The sequence below is a fragment of the Nilaparvata lugens genome, chromosome 13 (assembly GCF_014356525.2).
Source record: "Nilaparvata lugens isolate BPH chromosome 13, ASM1435652v1, whole genome shotgun sequence".
Taxonomy (NCBI): Eukaryota; Metazoa; Arthropoda; class Insecta; order Hemiptera; family Delphacidae; genus Nilaparvata; species Nilaparvata lugens.
In genome coordinates, this window is record NC_052516.1 from 27,361,729 (window position 1) to 27,385,164 (window position 23,436).

The 23,436-nt window shown below is 34.3% G+C and overlaps 1 protein-coding gene across 6 annotated transcripts in view; it reads left to right on the top strand.

The window, feature by feature from the left end:
* LOC111052166 (probable multidrug resistance-associated protein lethal(2)03659) overlaps window positions 1-23,436 on the top strand; it is an 84,366-nt gene that overhangs the window by 13,424 nt on the left and 47,506 nt on the right. The window contains exons 1-7 of one of the 6 annotated variants that reach the window (XM_039440218.1): window positions 1,310-1,460; window positions 6,056-6,249; window positions 7,972-8,082; window positions 9,250-9,384; window positions 15,541-15,745; window positions 17,423-17,645; window positions 22,066-22,163. In XM_039440218.1, the coding sequence (XP_039296152.1) occupies window positions 6,176-6,249; window positions 7,972-8,082; window positions 9,250-9,384; window positions 15,541-15,745; window positions 17,423-17,645; window positions 22,066-22,163 (846 nt within the window). In that variant the 5' untranslated portion in view covers window positions 1,310-1,460; window positions 6,056-6,175. Of the gene's footprint in view, window positions 1-1,309; window positions 1,461-1,669; window positions 1,840-5,018; window positions 5,169-5,262; window positions 5,407-6,055; window positions 6,250-7,971; window positions 8,083-9,249; window positions 9,385-15,540; window positions 15,746-17,422; window positions 17,646-22,065; window positions 22,164-23,436 lie in introns of those variants that run through there. The other 5 variants (XM_039440214.1, XM_039440215.1, XM_039440213.1 and 2 more) reach the window with 5 other exon arrangements.

Below are 23,436 nucleotides of genomic sequence, written 5' to 3' on the forward strand. Positions count from 1 at the left end.
CTATGACATTCCTATTATTAGTTTGGGAATTTTCAATTTTGAAACGGTTCAAGACATTGATGTGCAGTGTCTTTTCTTGAATTTCTGTGTCCATATTTTGATTGATTCTCATGGAAGATCCAAGATTGAAGTGATAGAAAGTATTTTTTTGACGTGACAACGTCTTATAAATTGGTTTGCCGGGTGACACTTCAAGAAACTGTGTTACATTCCCACGTTATGCGCTCACAATGAGAGCGAGTGAGAGCGTTCGTTTCGGTACACGGTCGTCTGGAAAGAGCACGAATAGGAGCAGTGGCGAGCAACGCGGCAGCAGCACAGTAATCCGAAGGCTTTCACCTGGAGAGAGAGTGAAACGGAGCAGTCAACCTGCGCAGGCGTCGCAAGCAATCTCCTGTGACTGCTCCTGCTTAGGTGAATAAGTGAATTATGTTGTAGTAAATAGTAATCACAATAATGCATAATCACATAATCATGCATAAGTGAATAGGTTATGTTGTATTAATCACAATGTTGTGGTTCAGTGCAAGATTCTTTGTATAAATTAATGTTTTAAATATAATTCTTTGTATAAATAAATGTTTTAAATTGTTACTATTATTTCATCCTTCTTCCTACTATACAAATGAATATTCACATAAAAATTATTTTACCACTCAAGTCGTTGTCATGTAAAACTTTCGCCCGTATACCGACTTTACAGGCAACCAAGCAATTTTTTTAGTTATTTTTTTTTTAATCAAAGAGGATCCCCAATGAAAGCAACTGTCAAATTGTCCTTGTAATAGAATATTGAACTGTTTTCATAATTTTCACCAATCCTGTAAAATTACAAGTTGCGGATTTCAAAGATTAATAACAGTTTATGACCGAGCTATTCACCCAGGGGATCACCAGTTAGTAAGCAGTAGACTAAGAGATATGAGTGAGCATGAGCTATCGTGAAGCAGATATGCCTTCAATTTTTTCTTTTTATGAGCGAGCTCTTCAACCCAGGGGGTCAGTAGTTACTAAGCAGTAAACTAAGATATAACTGAGCATAATTATTTTAAAGCAGATACGTGTGTAATTTTTTCCATTGTCTACATGACAGGTGTATCAGGAAACTCTGCAAAATATTAGCATTATGTAATTTGAAAGCAGAAACTCAACCTCCCACCAACTTTTTTACCTTAAAGACTTTTTTCCTTTTTAATATGTTATTTTACTGTTGCCAAGTAGTATTCTGTCATAACGGTGATTATTACCGGTCGGTACTTAGTATGTTAGGTTGCGATCATCCACAGTCCATTCAAAACATAACCTCGAAATTAGTAGGCCTATTGTTTTATTAAGGTTCGTGCTACTGAATTCTGAGAACTGAGTGCAAGTGCTCAATGTTAACATTTTTCAAATTTTATGCGGCCTTGATTATGTTTGATTTAGAAGTCACCGATTTATAGAACAAGGATTCTCTAAAGGTTGTAATTCTTTTTTTTTATTTTAATGGTCTTAAATCTCCCAAGATTTCATAACCTCACTCAAATGTTTCTTACCACACTTTTGGAGTAGTTTTGTTGTAGAACTAAGCTGTAATATTTGAACGCAAGTATATCTTTTCTTTCTTATTAGGCCTACATGATTGATATGACCTTGTTGCTACAAAATTATAGAGGAGCCTACTTGACTATTTAATTGCATGGACAAATATTAGTTTAAACTTTGTATAAGTGCTTTTGTGTCTTGAGTTTTGTTTTGTTGAAAATCGTGTTATTTTGTTGTGAGTTTAGTCGATCACTCATTGAAAGATAATTGTTTCGCCTGTACCGTTTATTATCATTTTGTTAAAAATTGTCTTGTGTAAGTAAGTGACAATTTGGGTACTGGAATTTTATTTAAGTTAGCCCGTGGTTGATTTTTACTTTTTAAGAAACTTATATACGGTATTGATGATTCTTGTTAAAACTCAACAGGATTATCATTGTAATTTTAACATTTTTTAACTATAAAGTAGGTACGCTACAATGTTATGTAATACTTTCTTCTAGTTTTTTACCGGTTTTTGGAATTCATAAAAAAATCCTTTCCAGTGCTATTTTTGAATTCTATATCATTCTCTACTGTAGTTATAAACTTTATGAAAGTATTTTTATGAATTAAAATCAAAATAATAATACATTCTTCAAAAGAATAAAGCTATTTCAAAGAATAATGCATTTATGTTGTGGAAGGACTTTTCTGGTAGTCATGGAATTGAAATATTGTACATTCTTTCATTTGTGAAAATATTTCGTGAAAGTTATAAGTTAGTAACTTATCAAGAATATTGTTTTTTTTTAATTTCCCAAAATGTTATTAATCAGGTCGATTGCATGCCTTTTTAATGTCAAACATCATCAGCAAACCCAAATAATTTTATTTTTAAATACTTCAAATACGGGACTGTACCTTGAAATCTGGGACGGTCTGGCAACCCTGGTTTTATTGTTACAAAATATATTAGCCACAATAATATTATGGCTATTTTTAAAATTTTGCTAAAACGTTATCAAATAAGTTGATATATTCGTAACATATTACAACAACGTAAATCTGCTAATATGCCTAGGTACCGTAGTAATTTTAATTTAAAAATGAAGCCCAGTAAACAGGGGTCACTTTGTATAAACCGGGGACATATTTTTAGGGGTCCATTTTTCTCCTGTAAGACCATAATTTAGAGAACTCCATCTAATTAAAGCTTTAGTGATTCACTTCCTAGTTGTTTCGTTTGTGCTCAAAAAAAAAATTATGCTAATTTGATTAGTCATTCCTACAAAAAACGAAATAATAATGCAGGATTATTCCAGTACCCTATTCATAGACTCTGTCCCGGTTGCACAACAGCCGGTTAAATTTTAACCGTTATCAATTTCACGAGAACCAATCAGAGAAGGCCTTCTTGATAAGGCGGCTTCTCTGGCCTCGTGCAATTAATCACGATTAAAATTTAACCGATTAAAATTTTTTTCTACATCTTCATATCACTGAAAAAAGTTAAGATTTCTCTGGAGAGTATGCGACTGCGTAGTGACATCCACAACTTTGACACCAGGGCAGGTACCAGGTTGACATTCCATTCACAAGGCTGAGCAGAGTGAGGAATAGCCCTAGCCACCTAAATGCCAGACTTTTCAACAGGCTTCCGGCAGTAGCTAGGTCACTACTAACCAAGGAGTTTCTCCGGGGCACTTATAATTGTCTGATACAAACTTCTATGTATGATATGAATGAGTTTTTCAGTGTTCCCGAAAGGACTATCAGTGTGTTTTACAAAAGTACCTGAATCTTACTGTGATATTTCTGTATTTTGATAGACTGAACTCTATATTTATCAAAAACCAATTTTAGTAACTTGTAAACTTTGACAAACCAATTGCTGTATTTCATGGCTTGAAGGCAATAAAAATCATTTATCATTTGTAGTGCAACCGGCACTAAGTCTTCTCAAAAAGGAACCATATTATTCATGACTCAAGTATTTCAATCTTATTTCAGAGGATATCAGGTTGTGCAGCAGCTATAAATTATTTTTATCAAGGATACTAGGACACTCGTAGAGGCTTGTCCTTATACCATTGAGGAGTATAGTGCATTTATATGACTCCGTCCTTAAACTGACATGTTGCATGCCACTTGAGCACTGCTCATAATTTGTGGCTTCACGTAACAGAAATAGTAATAACACGAAAAATTTAAATTGTCAACCACTTTTAAAAATAACGAGCGAAGCTCGGTGCTCCGATATTAATACTATAATATAAACAAAACCTGGTTTCGTGGCTTGGCCAGCCACATCTTCATCATCTGTTTATATTATAGTATTGTATAATAATAAAAGTGGTTGACAATTTCAATTTGTGTTTTCTTCATTTAAAAGTACCACATCACACACAACTGTAAAGAATAATACGAAGTTTTCCGACAACGATATCACAAGATGATGCAGTTTGGTTTTATTTCGATAGTTCAACTAATATATCGAGAGTCGATAAGATATCGATTGTAGAACCTCGATAATGATTAGAGGCTACGGATTTCGGATAACAAAGACCAGAGATAAAAAGGTATTTGAATATTTTTCCGCCTCGGTTGATGATACTATAAAGATGGAAAATTAAGCCGTTCACCAATAACATTTATGGCTGCTTAACGATCTAATGAGGAATTAGGCTTGATTACGTCTAGATTTTTTCAGTTGAATAAATTTCTCCTTGTTTCGAATTTTTGATTTGCTTCAAGAGTGTGCGTTACCGTCCACCATATTGAATTGAATGTCCCATAAGATCAATGTTATCTTTTGGAACGTAAAGCGCCTTTATGAACGAAAATTCACGTACTATACATCGTTGAAAAGAGAATAAAATTCTTCAAAGCTTGTATTAATTACTTTTTCAATTTTAAAACTACAATCATCAAATCAAGAATAAACTTTCTACAGTTTAAATTTTTAAACTGCCATTTGCATCACGTCGACGGCAAAGATTTCAGTCAATTAACCGCATGTTAAAAATTCTACCGCGCCTGTTGTCTTTAAGCGAATCGCAGTATTGTGCACAAGTCATTAGCTCCATATGTTTTTAGAAGCATCTCTTCATCTAAACCAATTACTTATCCTCCATTAACTTGATTTTCCCAAGAAGTATCGCATTACTAGAAGTTATGTAAACAATACAACCAGTTGCTTTTGTCTAAAAAAATTGAAATTATTCTCTTTTATTTGATACTGCCCTCAAAGTTATCTCTCGAATAGAATATTTTTGAGATATCTAGACGCATACAGACAAGTGACACCTATATTTCCATTATTTATAACTGGTTCTAGTATCATCATTATTTCACCTTATTGTGCCAGGTGTGAATTTAAACTCGAAATAGTGTGTGCTCTTATCACTTATCTGACAAGGTGTTTCAATAGTATGATATGATAATAGAACTCTGTAGAGTATCTCTCTCATGTTTTCTCTTCATCTCTCAATCATCTCTCTTTTTCTATCTAATAATGATGACAACTCTTCGCATCTCTTGGTATTTGCTCTTCAGTTTAAATAGTCTCTCTTCTGTGGCGTCTTACAATTCTTTTCCGTTAGACTATATAGGAGGTACTTGTGTAGGTATTTCTCAATTGGATAATTGTGATAAAAACAATAGTAAGTAAATGAATGAGCAGTGAGTAGTAATTTGTAAAATCTTCAAAATGTGGATTGTGAAGCAGTGTTACCAATTACTTTTTGTGTCACTTTGGACCTTGGAAATCTCTAAATAGGCCTAATTCATTGAATATAGTTGTTACAATTCTTACATTTGAGACTGTGTTATTCATGTCAGAGACCCTGAAATTGATCAGTTGCGACCTGAAAACTCTGACACTAGACCTGAGCAAGCCAGGTCACTCTATGTTATAAAAATCTATCTCTGATTTGATTAAACCAGATACATTTTCAATTTTTGAGGATCCAATTCATTTCATATGACTATTGTATTTACTTCATTATTTAATTTTGTAAATTATTATTATTCTCCTACAGTAATAATTATTAATAAGACTATTATTTGATCGCGCATTTGATTTACCACAATTTCATTCTCTTTTAATTTTATTAATATTTTTATTGAACAGTGCAAACGAATTCACTATTTAAAAAGAATAAGAGTCTTGGATTTTGTCTCTTACGTACTGTAGTTCAAATAGCTTATAATAAGTTTGAACTACTTAGTAACCTACCTCCTACTACGTAGCATCCGAACCTTAGAATGATCTTAGAACAAACCTCCGAATTGACCCTGAGAATGATCTTGTACAGATAAAAAAACTCAACTCATATTATAATATAATATAAAAAATAATATGATAAGTTATAGATAAAATATTATTTTATCTGTTGTAATCAATTACTCTTTATTTTGTAGGATGCATGATTTTCAGTTTGTTCATTCTCCCACATTTTCTTATGAAACTCTTTATCAAGTCTAACAAAATTATGATCTTTGTCCTTTTTTCAAAGAAACATTTTTTAATATAATTGTTTTGTTGCAGGCTGCATCACTTTACAGTCGGTAATTCTCCCCCAACTTGGTGCCTAAAAAACGTCTGTGATAAATAAGTATTATTGCTACTGTGCCCTATGTGCTTTAATAATTGTGAAATAGATATAACATGGAAGCACTGAGGAGAAAAGCTCCCGATAACCCGCGTGAACACGCTTCCTGCTTATCATCTGTATTTTTCTTGTAAGTATTAATCTATTATTATTATATTTATACATCAGTACACGTTTATTTTCCATTCTTAAAAAAATAGGAACCTCATTATGCTTAAAGGTGCATTTTCGTTGGTGCGTAAATTTCCGCAGTCGACGACGGCAAGCATTGTTGACATTCATATTGTCCAAATTTCAAGTGTGCTAAAACAGCTGATCAAATAACTTTTCATTATTTGTCTTTATTATTAAAGAATTAAACATTACTAATAATATCAACATATTGCTATTTAGAAGTATAAAAACGTATAAGCTCAATCTGCCCCATTAAAACATAATTGAACATAATCTTTTAGGTTATGTAGACAAATTGAAATCTACCCTATCTGAGATTCTCTCCCTGTCGTGGTCGACGACGGCATTTACGCACTAACGAAAACCAAGCTTAAGATGTTTGATAACTGCGCTTTCAACTCTCAAAAAATAATCCATACTTTTTTTTCAACAACTTTTCAATTCACAAAAAAATTATTCTAGAAAACCTGTTCATGAAATCTCAAAAACCGCATTTGAATCTACAAAAATTGAAATATAATGTTCCACTTCATAATAGTTTGTAGAATGCTATTTTTTCAACAGGAATCTCTAATCTTTATCATGCTTGGAATTTTTCAAAGATACCGCAGTTACATGGGTACATGCATTCAATTGCGAGTCTATGACCTACTTTCTGTCATAATCCTTTTTATTATGCCCCATAAACTGTAGGCTATCATCATCATTATTAAAAATTCCCTTGATTCGGTTTTATAAGATAAAAGTCCTATACTTGTTAGTGTAAGATGTAATTTAACCCTTTTTTGAAATCTTAAAACATTTTTGGGTAGTAGTTATATTCCATCCTATTGTTTCCTCTGTCAAGCCTTTCATGATTCAAGGTTGTGATATTTCCTAAATTAACTAAAAAATAATATAATTATGATGACACACTTGCAAGATCTCATTATTTCAATCTTCTTCAGTTACATTGTTCACGATAAATAATTTTCCCTCAGTTTCTGTGTTCAACTTTGCATTATATTATGCAAGGTTAATAGAATGGAAGTTGATCTTAAATATATCATACATGATCTCTCATGGGAGATAAATGCCAAATCTTCAGATATTGTTTTTGGTGAGATATAGTGATATATACATAATGAAACTCTAGAATATTGTCTAAAATTATCACGAATTGATTGAAAAGCTATATATGTGTTTCAACACCTATGGTGTAATTTCCAGTGGAACAATGACACCAGTAAAGTATACTTATAGTAATATAGTGTTTCATTATACCAAATCTCTTTGAATCTATTGCCACTGAAATTTGAGTGAAATACTGTTGTCATGAAAGTTTAATATTCTATGAACTGTGAACGTTTTATATTATTTCGTTCTTTGCTTTCCTGTTTGTCTATGAAATTCGTGCTAATTTAAGATATTGACAATTTTAGTTCATCTCAAACAAAAATTAATTGCGAATTTTAAAAATAGCACAGCTTATTCTCTTGACTGTTTATCTTAAATTAAGGACTAGCATTTTTGGGAAATAGCTTGATGAATTTGTGTATTTAATTTTGCTTGTATTTTTGTTTATATTGGCAATAAATAAATTAAAATACGTATAGTTCTCGAGCAAGTCTTATGCTCTCGATATTACATGGAGCTATTGAATGGATTACTTATTTGAGCTTGTGAACTTTTTTTGCAGATGGACCTACAAAGTACTAAGAGATGGCTACAGCAGAATTTTTGAAATCAGTGATATTTCTAAGCCTCTCAAAGAGGATCACTCTGATGTATTAGGAGATAGACTAGAAACGTAATTCAATCTTACCACTTACTAATTTTAGTAGTAGTAACTATGACACTATATATATATATTGTGCAGTAAAATCTCTATTCATTCATTCATATATTGAATTATACAATAATATGAATGATTGTGAAAGGGATGACAAAAAATTTGAAAATTTATTAAATCTTTCATTTGTAAACTGAGACATTTGTAGTAATTAGATATTTCTCTCCCTTGAGTAGCATCAGAGACGAATAATGTAATGCATCTAGTGGTATCTTTCCTCTAGGCATGGTAGCATATTGTCTATAACTGTGTCGTATTGAAAGAATATTGTATATTATGTACAGGTAAAATGAGATGACTCTGATTTTCGAAAAGTTTTCAAATTCATACAAAAAGGCCCAAAAGTCACTACCATCGTAAAACTAATGCTTCATAAATTCATGGAAGTAACATATGTACCACTCTGTATACCAAATCAATGAAACAGCGTCGATACATTAATATAATCATTATAAAAAAAGAGAGTGAAATCTCAGTTTTTGTAAAAATAAATCGTATTTAATGAAGATTTTTTATAATGAATGATAGGCGAAGATTCGTGAGATAGATTCATGGAGATGTATTTTGTTTGTGTAATTTATAAAATTACAGTAACCAAGGAAGAACATTGTAATGAATGTATTCCAACTCTTCAATGCTTTTTTTTCAAATAATATTCATTAATATTCTCTATTTTGCCAGACACTTCACAATGTATAAGCTCGTAAAAACATGAAAATACAGTACACATCATACAGAATTTTAAATGCAGTTAAAATTACTGAGTAGATACAACAGGAACGACAGTATTGAAAAACGATATCTATATTCATCATAGTTACAAAAAGTTTCCAGACTTTCAATGGCTCAGTATAAAGAACTGGTGACTGTAGAGTTGATCTTTCCACACCAATCGACAAACTACTTGAATGGTATCAAGAATGTAGGTTGGTTTTGTAGAATTTAATTTTGTAAAATAATCAAAAACCGTAAAACATACGTTATTAAAATACTTTACTAGTAGTACTGTTTAACCAGCAAAATGTAATATTTTTCCATTAGACAAAGTGCGTAGAAATTATATTATGATGGATAAGTATAAAAATACCTATTAATAATTCAACTCTGTTTCTAATTTTGTAACAGGCAATGGTTGAAAAATTGTGAAAAAGCAAACAAAAAAGGAAAGACTCCATCTTTGATGCTTACAATCGCCCAAGCATTTAAAAAAGAGTTTTTTTACCTTGGAGTTCTCATTGTTATCCAGGACATATTCCTAACGTAAGTACCAACTAATTTCTATATTCCAATTTTAAATTCTCTCCTCATCTTCCTCGATCACTTTTATTTTTAAATCATCAGTGCATTATGGTGAACCAAACCATGATTGACCTAATAGCAGTTATAATTGAAACAATATTATTAAGTACAATCATTCCATGCCAAACATGCGTGATGGGAAGATTTTTTGTTGGTTTAGAATCAACTGTCACTCAAATCAAGTTTTAGTTTTGGTGTGATCGTGCCTAGTCATATTTATTATTAATTCTTAGTGTAGTTATACAAATTTCTGATTAAGTGGACTGTGATTTTAATCGATTTAATATTCAATATATTCTGGCAGAAAAATACTAGTGAATCCATTCATGATGCAATAAAAAACTCCATTATTAAAACTTACCCCGGCTGATGATCTATGCTGTAAGTCAGAGTGATTTTTATCTATAGGTTTGGGTGGTAAAAAGGTAAAGGAAAGAATTAAGGAATAGAGAAATGTAAATAAATCACTTGACCTCTGATGATTTATGATGTAGCCAGGCACTGCAAAGAGTTGTTGGATCATGTATGGAATTCTGCTTCTCAATTTTACTAGGTATTAATTCACTACTACTTTCGATATAAAAAATACTCAAATTCTCACATGTACTTTAAAATCAATTATTACTCCCTACGATCGGAGACACGGAATTACAATTAATAATTTCCGATAGACAAATTAACGAACGAGTCGAACTGTCCTGTCAACGAAGACAGCTATGCAAACCGACTGAACTTGAAAACTACAAAACGAACAATTAAACAATTATGCACTAGAGTGCGCCACTAGACGGGGAAGATTGGAAACTAGCTACTCAGCGCCAAATTTCATTAAATTCAAACGGCGTCAACATACCCTCGACCCTGAAAAATTAATTTTCAGCTAGAGCTGGAAACACAAAAAAATCCGCAAACCCACAAAAAAAAACATGCTAGAAAAAACCAACACCAAATAAAACAAAAGTCAATAAACAAAATGTGTGAGCTACACACACAAAAAAAACAACTCGATGAATACAAGGCTACGGGAGCGTATAATGCTCATTGATTTGGCAATGCATACAGTTTGTTTTATGTAGTGATCAATCAACAATGTGACAAAGTGATCAGTTTTAGCTAACACAATTTGATGACAACTATCAAACTCAATGCTCGCATTCTGCAAGCGACCACCAACTCGAATAAGCTCGCTATCTAAAAAGGGGGATAACCGCTTAAACGAGTAGGACAATCTTTTCCATTTTTCAATAAATTCAGTTCTGATGAAAAATGAATTTTTTTAATCACTCTGCACAAATACAACTCGGCTATCTCCAAGTCCGAAGTTCCTGGTTTCGGTAATATTCGTACAGCCTTCAAAACAATGACAACGACACGCAACAAATAATTATAGTTGGAACAGCGCTCAATCAGACGATAGATTACATTATCAGACAAATTTTCTGACTCGAATACAGTCAATACAGTATTCTTTTTCGCCTCTGGCAGATTTTCCAGCTCAACGAATTCTGTATTAACCGGCCAATGACTCTCATCCATAGACAACCACTCAGGCCCCGCCCACCATAAATTGTGCTCTACAAGGTCGCGCGGAGTCAAGCCTCTCGACAAACAATCCGCTGGATTCTCCACATCTGCTATGTGCATCCAACGATCAATCAGACAATCTTGAATGCGGGAAACTCTATTTGTGACAAAAGTTTGCCACCGAGATGGTGATGCTCTAATCCAATGGAGTGTAACAGTGGAGTCTGAAAACGCTAACACTCGATCCACTTGACAACGTTTGCGAATTAACAACACAGTAGTGTTCAATAGCTCACTCAGAAGGACTGCCGCACATAATTCCAATCGTGGTATAGAGACCGTCTTTGAAGGAGCTACTTTAGACTTAGCACACAATAATGAAATCTGAGTCGAATGATCACTACTTTGAGTCTTCAAATAAATTACAGCACCATAGCCCAATTCTGAAGCATCACAAAAACCAATCAATTGTATGGGTGAATCAGATGATACTCCAACATATCTGGGAATAGACAACTTTGAAAGGCAATTAAACTCTTTTTGACAATTTTCCCACAATGTTCGAATCTCAATAGGTGCAATTTCATCCCAATCTAGACTTAATTTCCACAATTTCCCCATTTCAGAAACAAAGTCAAAGGAGCTAGAAGACCAATATTCTCGCAACAGTGGAGAGTATGTTACGCTTTGTTGTGTCCTTCTGCTCTGAATTCACGAGAAAGTTAAATACGTCAGTACTAGGCTGCCATTCAAGTCCCAAAATAGCCAATGTACTAGCCTCAAATTCTTTTCTGAGAGAGGATTTTTCGCTATCCAACATTTTTGACAACATTTCCGGAGAATTTGATGCCCACTTCGTCAATTCAAAACCTCCCTTTCTAAACAATTCTTTAGACTGATGATAGAGCGCGTCTGCTTCATGTAATGATGGAACTGACGTGACTAAATCATCCATGAACATCGAGCACGGGATTCTTTTCTCTGCGATCGGAAAATTTTCCCCCTCTTTTTGTACCAATTGATGTACCGTTCTGAGCGCTAAATAAGGCGAGGAAGTGATACCAAACACGACACAATTCAACTCGTAAATCTCGACTGGGTCATCAGGAGAAAATCTCCATAAAATTCGCTGAAAACGGCGACAAGACTCGTCAACAACAATCTGACTATACATCTGTTTGATGTCCGCTGTTAAGGCTATCGCAAAAAGACGAAAATACAACAACAAAGAGGAAATATCCCTCTGCAATTATGGTCTCACATGCAAGACATCATTCAGAGATAGGCCGGTTACCGTTCTAGCACTCGCATCGAAGACAATATGCAACGGTGTACTTGTACTGCGAGCTTTAATAATACAGTGATGAGGAATGTAATATCCCTGTTTATCTGACTGACCATTCACTAAAGACATATGACCCTGCCTCAAATAGTCAACCATAATTTCATGATACGCAATTTTTACACTTTCAGAACGAGCAAGACGTTTTTCTAAGTTTAACAGTCTTCGTTTCGCCATTGAGAACGAATCTCCTAGATTATCAGACGATTTCAAAAACGGTAATGATACCACAAACCGACCAGAGTCCAGGCGACGAACCGACGATTTAAATTGATTTTCACAATCAATTCCGTTCACGGTGAGAGAACTCTTAGCCTTAGGACATTCTTCAATTTCCCAGAATTTTTGTACAAGATTATCCAATGATGGATTACAAACAAACAAACAACTATCATCTCCATCATTGTCTAATGCGTTCACAACTGGTGCGCGGCCCATCACAATATATTCAAACACACTGTAGACAGTTTTAACTGGGCCTAAACGTTCAGTAGACTGCTTATCTTTCAACAATTCTGGGATCAACTCGGCGCCAATAATGTCATCAATATAACTAGGTAAATAATATTTTGTATCAGCAAGATCAAGACCCTTCAAATACGACAATTTAGATCTGTCTACTCTTCGAGAAGGCAATTTATTGACAATATGATTTACGACCAAAGCTTGTACAGAAAAAGAAACAGCTGGCTCCATGAGAGAGGAAAGCATAAAGGCCGTTTCACCCCGCACAGCTCTCGACCCTCTGCCGAAACAATTAACTGTTGTCGCCAGATGTGTTATCGCAAATTAAGTCGTTTACAAGCCTTTGTAGTAAGAAAGTTACACTGACTCCCAGAATCTAGCAGCAATCTAACCCTACCACGATTTCCCTGTCTACTCAAAACAGTAGCCACTACAGTAGACAACAACATAGTTGATTAAGCATTCTTACTGTCATTGACCTTGGTCGAACAGTTGACCACTTCCTTGTTTACATTATTCACATCGCCCTGAGACGATTTTTATTAAAATCGAAGTGCAATATTTCATCTAAATAAGAATCTATTCAAGATCTAGGTTCATTATAACGGCTAACCAATGCATCCTAAATAATTTTGTGATTAGTGGCTATAGGTGGAAGATGTTTACAAATATTTGCGGCCTCATGAGTAAGCTTTGAAACTAAATACTGGACCTTATGTTGATCTGATAAAGTGGTATTGTCATGGACTGATGATTTGAATAATTCAAAAAACGTAGACCATTCAGCCTAATGTCCACTAAAATTTGGCAATTGAATTTTCGGTAATAATTGTTGTTCATTAGCTACACTACTTGCTGAAACTGTCAGTGAAGCTGCTTGCTTAGTTTCTGATTGTTTTTTTTTTATTTTTTGACTGTTTTATTGATAAATGCAATCATATCTAAATGCGAGTCATTGAATTTAGGGACATATTCTGGGTCTACACTCATTTCTAACTCATTAATCTTAAATTCAATACAATCATAATCCGTGACTGTTGCTGAAATTATTAATCCAGCCGAAGTTAAAACATATTGAGCTGTTTTCTGATCAGATACATTTTTACATAAATCAAATGTATGCTGTATTCTCTGATATAATTGTTCTAACTTCACCCTATAAATTTTCAACATTGCAGGAAGAGTTTTAGGATCTAATTCTCCTTGTGTATTCATTTTGAATAACTTTGCTATCACCATTGATAAGATAGTGATGAACAAACAACTTATCTGTAGACACGATCCTACTGATAAGCACAACAAAGTTTAGTGTGTCTGCTCTATGCTCTTGAACTTGTCGACTACAATACAAACAAACTACAAATGCACATATGAGAATTTGAGTACAATTTAGGCCAATACACATCCGGCCCGGAGGACCAGCAATAGTTATACAAATTTCTGATTAAGTGGACTGTAATTTTAATCGATTTAATATTCAATATATTCTGGCAGAAAAATACTAATGAATCCATTCATGATGCAATGAAAAACTCTATTATTAAAACTTACCCCGGCTGATGATCTATGCTGTAAGTCAGAGTGATTTTTACCTATAGGTTTGGGTGGTAAAAGGGTAAAGGAAAGAATTAAGGAAAAGAGAAATGTAAATAAGATCACTTGACTCTGATGATTTATGATGTAGCCAGGCACTGCAGAGAGTTGTTGAATCATGTATGGAATTCTGCTTCTCGATTTTACTAGGTATCAATTCACTACTACTTTCAATATAAAAAATACTCAAAATTCTCACATGTACTTTAAAATCAATTATTACTCCCCTACGATTGGAGACACTGAATTACAATTAATAATTTCCGATAGACAAATTAATGAACGAGTCGAACTGTCCTGTCAACGAAGACAGCTATGCAAACCGACTGAACTCTAAAACTACAAAACGAACAATTAAACAATTATGCACTAGAGTGCGCCACTAGATGGGGAAGATTGGAAACTAGCTACTCAGTGCCAAACTCCATTAAATTCAAATGGCGTCAACATAGTGAGTTTTATTACAATGTTTATATGACAAGTTGTAAACTTTTTCACTGGAAAAAATAGCTTGTTTCAAAAGTCACCGACCTGTGACAAGTAATAGAGGGGAAATCACTCAGATCAATTTTCAACTGTTGGCAAGAGTGGACGCTAACTGCCTTCACATTTTTTCAGCATGAAAAAGGACACCTTCTTGAAGACATCTTGAAATGATTTCTTAATGATTTAGTTGCATTAATTTTCATTGTCAGAATCGAGCTTCTTTCTTTTCTTCTCTTTTTTGCCATGCAAAAATGCAAAACGTGAGCAGCACTCCTGCAGCATATGACATGTCAAAGTTACGGATACACATCTACGAGATAACTTTTCAAATAATCTTGCCTACATTAATGAGAAATTTCATTTATTCCAATGCCAATCAATTAACAGTCATTTTAAAGCTGCGTACACATATACGCGCTTCCAACCCGCACCGAGCACGCTCCGCCCTCGTACCGCCCTCGTTCCTCCATCGTACCGCAGTCGCTCCGCCCCCGCTCTGCAGTCGCACCCATCATGAACGTTACGGAAGATGTTAGATCTTCTCGCGTTCCCCGGTCGAACCACTCTTGCTCCCCGGTCGATCATCAATCGCTCTGCTGGAGTGACGTTCGGTTGCAGAGCAGAGCGAAAGTCTGTACGCACCTTAACATTCAATTTGGATTTTCGTTTAATAATAATTAATCTTGTATTTATTGTGTGTTCTACAGACTATTGCGTCCGTATTTCCTTGGACGTTTGCTCGCCTACTTTCGCCTCGGGTCGACAGTTGCTCGCGAGGAAGCCATTTTGTCGGCCATTGGCATCTCAATGACGTCACTCGTCTACTCTGTCTTCATCCAGCACTACATGGCTCTGTCGTTCCGTATCGGCCTCAAGATACGCGCGTCTTGTGTCTCCCTCGTCTACAGAAAGGTGGGTTGCCACATTATAGATTATCTATACTATCCGATACTAATATTATATTAACATTATATTTAATTTTCTTTATTCAATTAGTTGAAAACACTTGACTTGAATTAAAGTGATGTGGGCAGAATTGAGGCAATAAGAGCCCCCCCCTCTTCCACTTAAACCACGATTATTAGTTACATATAAAATAATAATCCTATACTATGAAACGAGCAATTTCTGTTTGTATGCCACTGGATCTCGAAAACGGCTCTAATGATTCTCGCAAAATTTGGAGAAAAGAAGGATTATGTTATAAAAATTCGATTGCACTAGGTCTCATCCCTGGGAAAACTCGCTGAAGGACATTAAAAGGATAATTCATCCTTGGAAAAACAGATGCTTTTACGTCGTCTGTCGATAAATGAAAGTGAGTGAGCGAGTGCGTGTGTGGGAGGGAGACAGAATTATGTTCAGCTGTTGAACAATTGCATTCAACCCGCTGATCTCACGAGAAATATTAGGTATCAGGCAATAAATTAATCGACATTATCAACTTATAAACTATAAGTGTATTATAATTTTCTCTTTCATAATAAATTTTCTGCTTTTGCCCCCCCGATATTATACTTGAATCATAAAACATTTTACAATGCAAAACTAAATGATAATTTACAATTCCAAAGAAGCAACTAATTTAATACATTACAAATTGAATGAATGAAAAAGAAACAGAGAAAACTAAAAGCAAGAAAACTTCATAGTGAATGAATCTCAATCACTCACACAAACATGCACACACACAATGTGTGTAGATATGTAGGGATACAATGAACTTCTAGAATATTGAGATTGAATTTTAATGTCAATTATGCAAAACTCTAGTTGTATTATTACCATTGATAAAATGTATGAATTCAGGGCTACTTTCTTGTATTTATAAAATAGAATTATAGTACCCTTTAAAATTAATAAAACAATTTGTATTCTTTTTATATTATTTTATTAATTTTAAAGGGTACTATAATTTTATTTTATTATTACTATTGACATTATAACTTGAATCCCTCTATATTCCTAAAACCAAATTCCCAAAAAAGCTTGCTTCAATTTAAATAATAATAGTACTGTCCACCGCTCGTAACTTGGCTTCTGAAGTCTGAGGCGTAGGGGGGAAATGAACGAGAGGCGCCATGTTGTTGACGACTCGGTAGTGTGACTACAAACCTTACTCACTAATAAAGCTATCCACCATTCAGCTTCTAATTTTGTTTTCGCAGCTGACCGGAGTAAACGTCGAAATGTTGTGCTATTTTTCATTAAGTTAGTAGCCGTTTTAAAATAGTTATAGCGATTTTTTTTAGTTTCATCGAAAAAGTTGAATTCTGAGTTGAAAGTTGAACTTGAAACTCTATTATTTTATGTAACGACTAAAAACGTTAGGATGTAATTTTACTTATAGATCGCTGCTTAAATTACAAATTTGGTGGGATGGAAATTGCTCAATTACATTTGGCGAAGGCCAAACGCAGACCACAGCGTTTGTGTACTCGCTACCTGGCTCTCCAGTGCCATATGTCATGCCTAAAACTAGATCGACTGCATTCCTTCCAGAAGCCAAGTTACGAGCGGTGAACATTGGCTAAACAGGGTATATTAATTTCTAATATGTGTAATATAAATAGCATATTTTGTGTGCAGTGTTTGCGACTGAACCGCACCGCTCTGGGAGACACATCACCTGGCAAGATAGTGAACCTGATCTCGAACGATGTATCGCGGTTCGACCTGGTGGTGGTGACGTGTCACTACATGTGGATCGCACCGCTCCTGGCGGTCATCATCGGAACTATTCTCTACATGGAACTCGGCGTGTCCGGCCTCTACGGCATTGCCGCCATCTTCATCATAGTGCCGCTCTTGTGTGAGTATTCCGCGCCACTCTCAGACTACGACAAACTTGGACACCGTCAAGGTGTGACTAAGCCAAAGTGAGACTATGACAAACTTGGACACCGTCAAGGTGTGACTAAGCCCTGGAGCACACAAGCGATTTTTAGTTGTTGAACAGACAGAACCAGATAAAAGATAGAGAAGGTAACAGATAGGTATAGATAGATAGTTAGAATTAGAGCAGATAGAAATTTATACTGTAAAAACAACTTGTTTCATTTTAGAAGCAATTTTAAGACATCCAATCTTTGTCCATTGTATCGGTCCATTTTTTTTCAACAAAGAAATAAAAATCTATAATAAAATTATGATAGAACGTTCCAGTTCTATAGCACTAAAAACATCAAAATTCAATGAGGCACGTAGAATATCATAGTTCAGCTGCAGGTGTAAATTTTGTTCACCAAATAAAATTGTGGTGTATTAATTTACTAGTAGTTCTGTGAACAGTAGACCTCGCGCAGTTATAACGACGTCCCAAACCATAAGCACATCTACACTGATACACTAACTATTTATTTGATCATATCATGCTTACATAAGATTTAATTATCACATAACGCTTTCCGGAATTTAGCGCGAGAAAACCAGAAGACATCTAGGCGCCCAGACGAGCTGTTGTAAGTTCTTTGCATCCTATTATTTTAATAGTGCATAAAAATTGCATTCAATGAGGCATGCAATTTATAGTCTACTCAGCTGCTAATTTTTTACCAAGTTACATTGAGATATTAAATTGCATGCGTCATGACATGCAATTTATAGTCAACTCGACAGCTGATTTATGATGGATAATTCTAGTCTGATTTTCACTCTAATATTGACGTATGAAGGAGGCTCCTTTTTCCTTTCATATTATCCTTGAAATGCAAAATTTCCAAAAACCTTGTTGACAGAATCCAAGGGCAGGGCAGTGGACTGTGGATGATAGTTGGTATAAATACCTACAAATAAATCTTTGAATTCTGTGCATAAAAATACTGATAGCTTGAAGTGTGGTAAGTACGCCAATAAAAGACTAAATGAATCAACAAGATAAGATTTAATAACAATAAGATAATAATAGGCAGATGGCCACATACAAAAACAATTGTGTCAAATATTTTGGGATCAATAAAATAATAATAGGCAGGTGGCCACATACAAACATTGAATCAAATATTTTGAGATCAATAAAATAATAATAGGCAGATGGCCACATACAAAGATTGAATCAAATATTTTGAGATCAATAAAATAATAATAGGCAGATGGCCACATACAAAAACAATTGTAAGTAGGTTAAGTCTTTGAATCTTTAAATAATAATAGGCCGATGGCCGCATACAAAAAAAAAAACAATTAGTCAAATCTTGGGAAAATTACAACATGTGAAATAATGTAGAGAACTACAAAATTTAAATGAAATTAGGTCAATGACATTAATGACCATTGAGGTCTGACAATAACTGCAAAGGTATTAATGATATTAAATTATTAATGATATTGGTATTAATGATATTGCAATAAATGCAAAGGTATTAATAATGATACCTGAAATGAATATAAATTGAGTGCAATAATGAAAGTTATTACTAAGGTATAATAATAATGATTAAAAAATGACAATAAGCTGTAAAAAATGCTCAGCAAATAACATACATAAAAAATATATGTGGCATAGCCCTTCAGTGATTTGAATGTCAAAATAGACTTCGACCTAACAATTAATAGGCGTTACTGGCCTTAAAATATCACTTAAGAGCTAAGGGTAGCTAATAAATACAATGAAGATTATCCAGGTAAATATAGGCGACATGGGCCTTCAATGAATTGAATGTCAAGACAGACATCAATTAGAACGAGTAATAGGCGACAGTGGCCTTCAATGAATCACTTGTAAAGCCAAGGGTAGCTGTCAAATCCAATAAATAAATAGGCGTCGATGGCCTCAGTGAAATGAATGTCAAGCTAGACATTAACTAAACAATAGGTAGGCGTCGGTAGCCTCAGTGAATCACTTGTAAAGCCAAGGGTAGCTGTCAAATCCAATGAATTAATAGTTGCTACTATTGAATACAATTATATAGGCGTCAGTGGCCTCAGAAAATCACTTGTGAAGCCAAGGGTAGCTGTTAAATACAAAGAATAATTGCTACAATTGAATACAATTATATAGGCGTCAGTGGCCTCAATGAGTTGAATGTCAAGATAGACATCAATAAAATAATAAGTAGGCGTCGGTGGCCTCAATGAGTTGAATGTCAAGATAGACATTAATAAAATAATAAGTAGGCGTCAGTGGCCTCAATGAGTTGAATGTCAAGATAGACATTAATAAAATAATAAGTAGGCGTCAGTGGCCTCAGGAAATCACTTGTGAAGTCAAGGGTAACTGTCAAATCCAATGAATTAATAGGCGTCGGTAGCCTTAGTGAATTGAATGTCAAGATAGACATTAATAAAACAATAATGATGCATACGTAAATGAAAATTGAAAAGAACGATTTACATAACCTGAATAAAATTTTGAAGAGGAGATGCGGCCAGGCAGACAGGCAACGACTCCGCAATACCAACAGGAACAGGACATCAGCAAGCGATGAAGTGATTAGGCCATGCGATGACAAGCATGGAAACGTCCATTACAGCAGGCGAATCCCCCAATGGAAAAGTAGGCTGGAGCGAGTAGAATTCCAAACGAATAATCCGATCTTCAAATTGTGGAATTTTTGGATTGATTTCCAAACAGTAGAGATGATGCACTTGAAAGTTTGAGGTTCACGAGGTGAAGCCAATTGTAGAAAAATGGCTACTGAAGCTTACATGAGGTTGCAATTTTTAGACAAAGTTTATCCAATTTTAACAGAGTAACTGAGTGAAGAACTCGATGAATAATTTGAATAATTGAATCACACTGAAGAATAGAACAAACGAATTAATTTGAAGAATAATTCACACTTTAAAAAGGTTCTGTAGATCAAATGAATAGCGATGAAACGCTCACACGAGGTTGCAATTTTAGACAAAGTTTATCCAATTTTAACAGAGTAATTGAGTGAAGAACTCGATGAATAATTGAATCACACTGAAGAATGGAACAAACGAATTAATTTGAAGAATAATTCACACTTTAAAAAGGTTTTGTAAGTCCGATGAATTCAGATGAAAGGTTTAGACCGGGCGTGAGATGCATACCCGACGACCTCCATGAATAGATAGACAGGAAAAGCTAAAAACGCTAGCAACAAAAACGAGAAGGCGGAAATGTAGCCACGTACGTGAAACGTCCACAAACGTTTGGTGAAAAAGTGGCAAATAACTAAAAGGTAAGATGCCAAAAGACAAGATTAAATTCTAAAAAATCGAATAGCACAAATATTAAAATTGCAACGGCAAACAATCCGACGAAAAAATACGAATAAAATTATAGAAAACCAGCTGATAGAGCAGTGGCAAAAAACCGCGATTGAGACGTCACTGATCAGCGCAGACGCACAAAAGACACAGCGCGCAGACAGACAGACATGATGACGACATGAAGTCTACGTAGTAGCGGAACGAATAACAAGTGAAACCGTTCCAATAGATGCTTTGTCAGATTTTACACTCGTATATACGTCGACGCGTAATTTAAAAAGGAACATACCTGTCAAATTTCATGAAAATCTATTAACGCGTTTCGCCGTAAATGCGTAACATATAAACATTCAAACATTTAAACATTAAGAGAAATGCCAAACCGTCGACTAGAATCTTAGACCTCACTTCGCTCGGTCAATTAACTGAATATTAATAATCTAAAATCAATCAGCTGCAGGTGAAATTTTTGTCAACTGAATCAAATTAAGGTTTATAATATATTTATTAACTAGATACCATTAATAATTTTAAATCAATTCTGAGGACAATATGAGAAGCTTAGGTTTGAAAAGGTTCTGCTACAGAATAGATTCGTAGACTATCGCCTATGAAAATAGGACATCACAATGACCATGTAAAAATTCACTAAAGATAGGACACTGAGCTACATCCCTCACTATTCGAGTTGGTTGCTGGCAAAATGCTCATGGGCTGAGAACTCCTTCAGGAAGTCTCTATTGGACGGAAAAATTGTATTGAGCCAAATGCACATAGCAACAGACAAACGTATGCAGACGGACGGAGGAAAAATCCATCCCAAGGTGTTTGAATGTTGCAAGCTGAAGTAAACAGAGACGTGCGTCTGTCTACATATATCTGCTCAAGTCTTAATGCAGACGTTTGATCTGTTTTAAGATCTTTATATTGCTTGATAGCTTTAAACATTTGAATTCAACACTCATTATCTATCAAGTTTCATGATAAAATTTGAGTTTTATCCTCTCTATAATCCTCTCTATAATATTCTCTATTCTGTTTTCGTTTTGCAGCATTTGTCGGTACCTTGTCGTCCCGCTACCGTCTGCGAATCGCGTTGAAAACGGACGAACGAGTGCGTTTGACAGACGAAGTGATCAGCGGCATTCAGGTACATAAGCTTATAGTTCTATTCTATACAGAATTAAATTCGATACTCATTTCATCTTATTAATAAAGAAAGAAATTGTCTTATACATGTTCGGGATAGGAAATACACGTTTGACGCTTCATCACTTATGAACTGATTAACTTGCAATTTTACATCATGATTCCGAATTTACCGAAGATGGTTATAGGCATATTTCCATTCTTATCAATCAATTTTAATTTAATAATTACAAAATGTATCCAATATGTGATTCAAAGTTTACGCAACGATAAAAGCTCAAACAAACAGAGCTTTATCCAATTATTCCGTAGCATAATTGGTAACACGCGGGGTTCATGAACAAAAGGTTGCGGGTTCAAGATCGTTAAAACTCAGCTTTTTTAGACTTTTCAACTCAGATTAAGATCCACGTAGTTTTGACAAAGTAATAATTAATAATGTTATTTTTTCATGTTTCCTGGATATAAGGAGATTGCATTTTAGAATACAACATTTTTCCCAGTGCTAAGCAAATTTTACCTGCTAGTTTATGTATAATTCAAATTTAATCAATTGCCATTTAAACAAAAACAATATAGAAAGTTTAATAAGAGAAGCATATAACCTAGATTCAAAATTAATCACAAGTAAGAGCAGAAATAAAACATACATAATAATACAAAAACTCTAAACTTACATATAGGCCTACTCTCATTAAGTTTATTCAAATATTTTTCCTTTTAATTATTTTCCTATGTGGGCTACCTAGCAAGGAAAACCTGTCCGCTGGGAGCGAGTTAATTCTTGAATTATTCAATTCTTTAAATCTATGGACAAACGGTTAAAACGAAATAAACATTGAGAAGGAAAATAAAATCTATAGAATACTGTTTATATCAAAGAAAAATATCTCAACTATCTAATCCTCCATAAAAGCTCATTAGTATTTCATTTAGTATCAATTAGTATTATTATCATTATCAACATTATTATAATAGAAAGTACATCATATCTGTAATAATCATTTACTTTTATTTTTTAGGGCTAATGAAAAAGTATTGAAAAACTATAGATGATTTCAAGTCCCCTTCTTTCCGATCTACCCTGATGATAATAATATAATGTGATCTATAGTGAGGTACACGTTATTTATTTATTTATTCGTGGACAGAATCACAAATCATATAAATATGATTAGGAAGGAACAACAGGCTTGGCCCAAATCTATTCCATTCCCAAATTTTGATAAATTAATCAAATGTCCAAAAAATAGGTTATGTTTCTACTATAATTA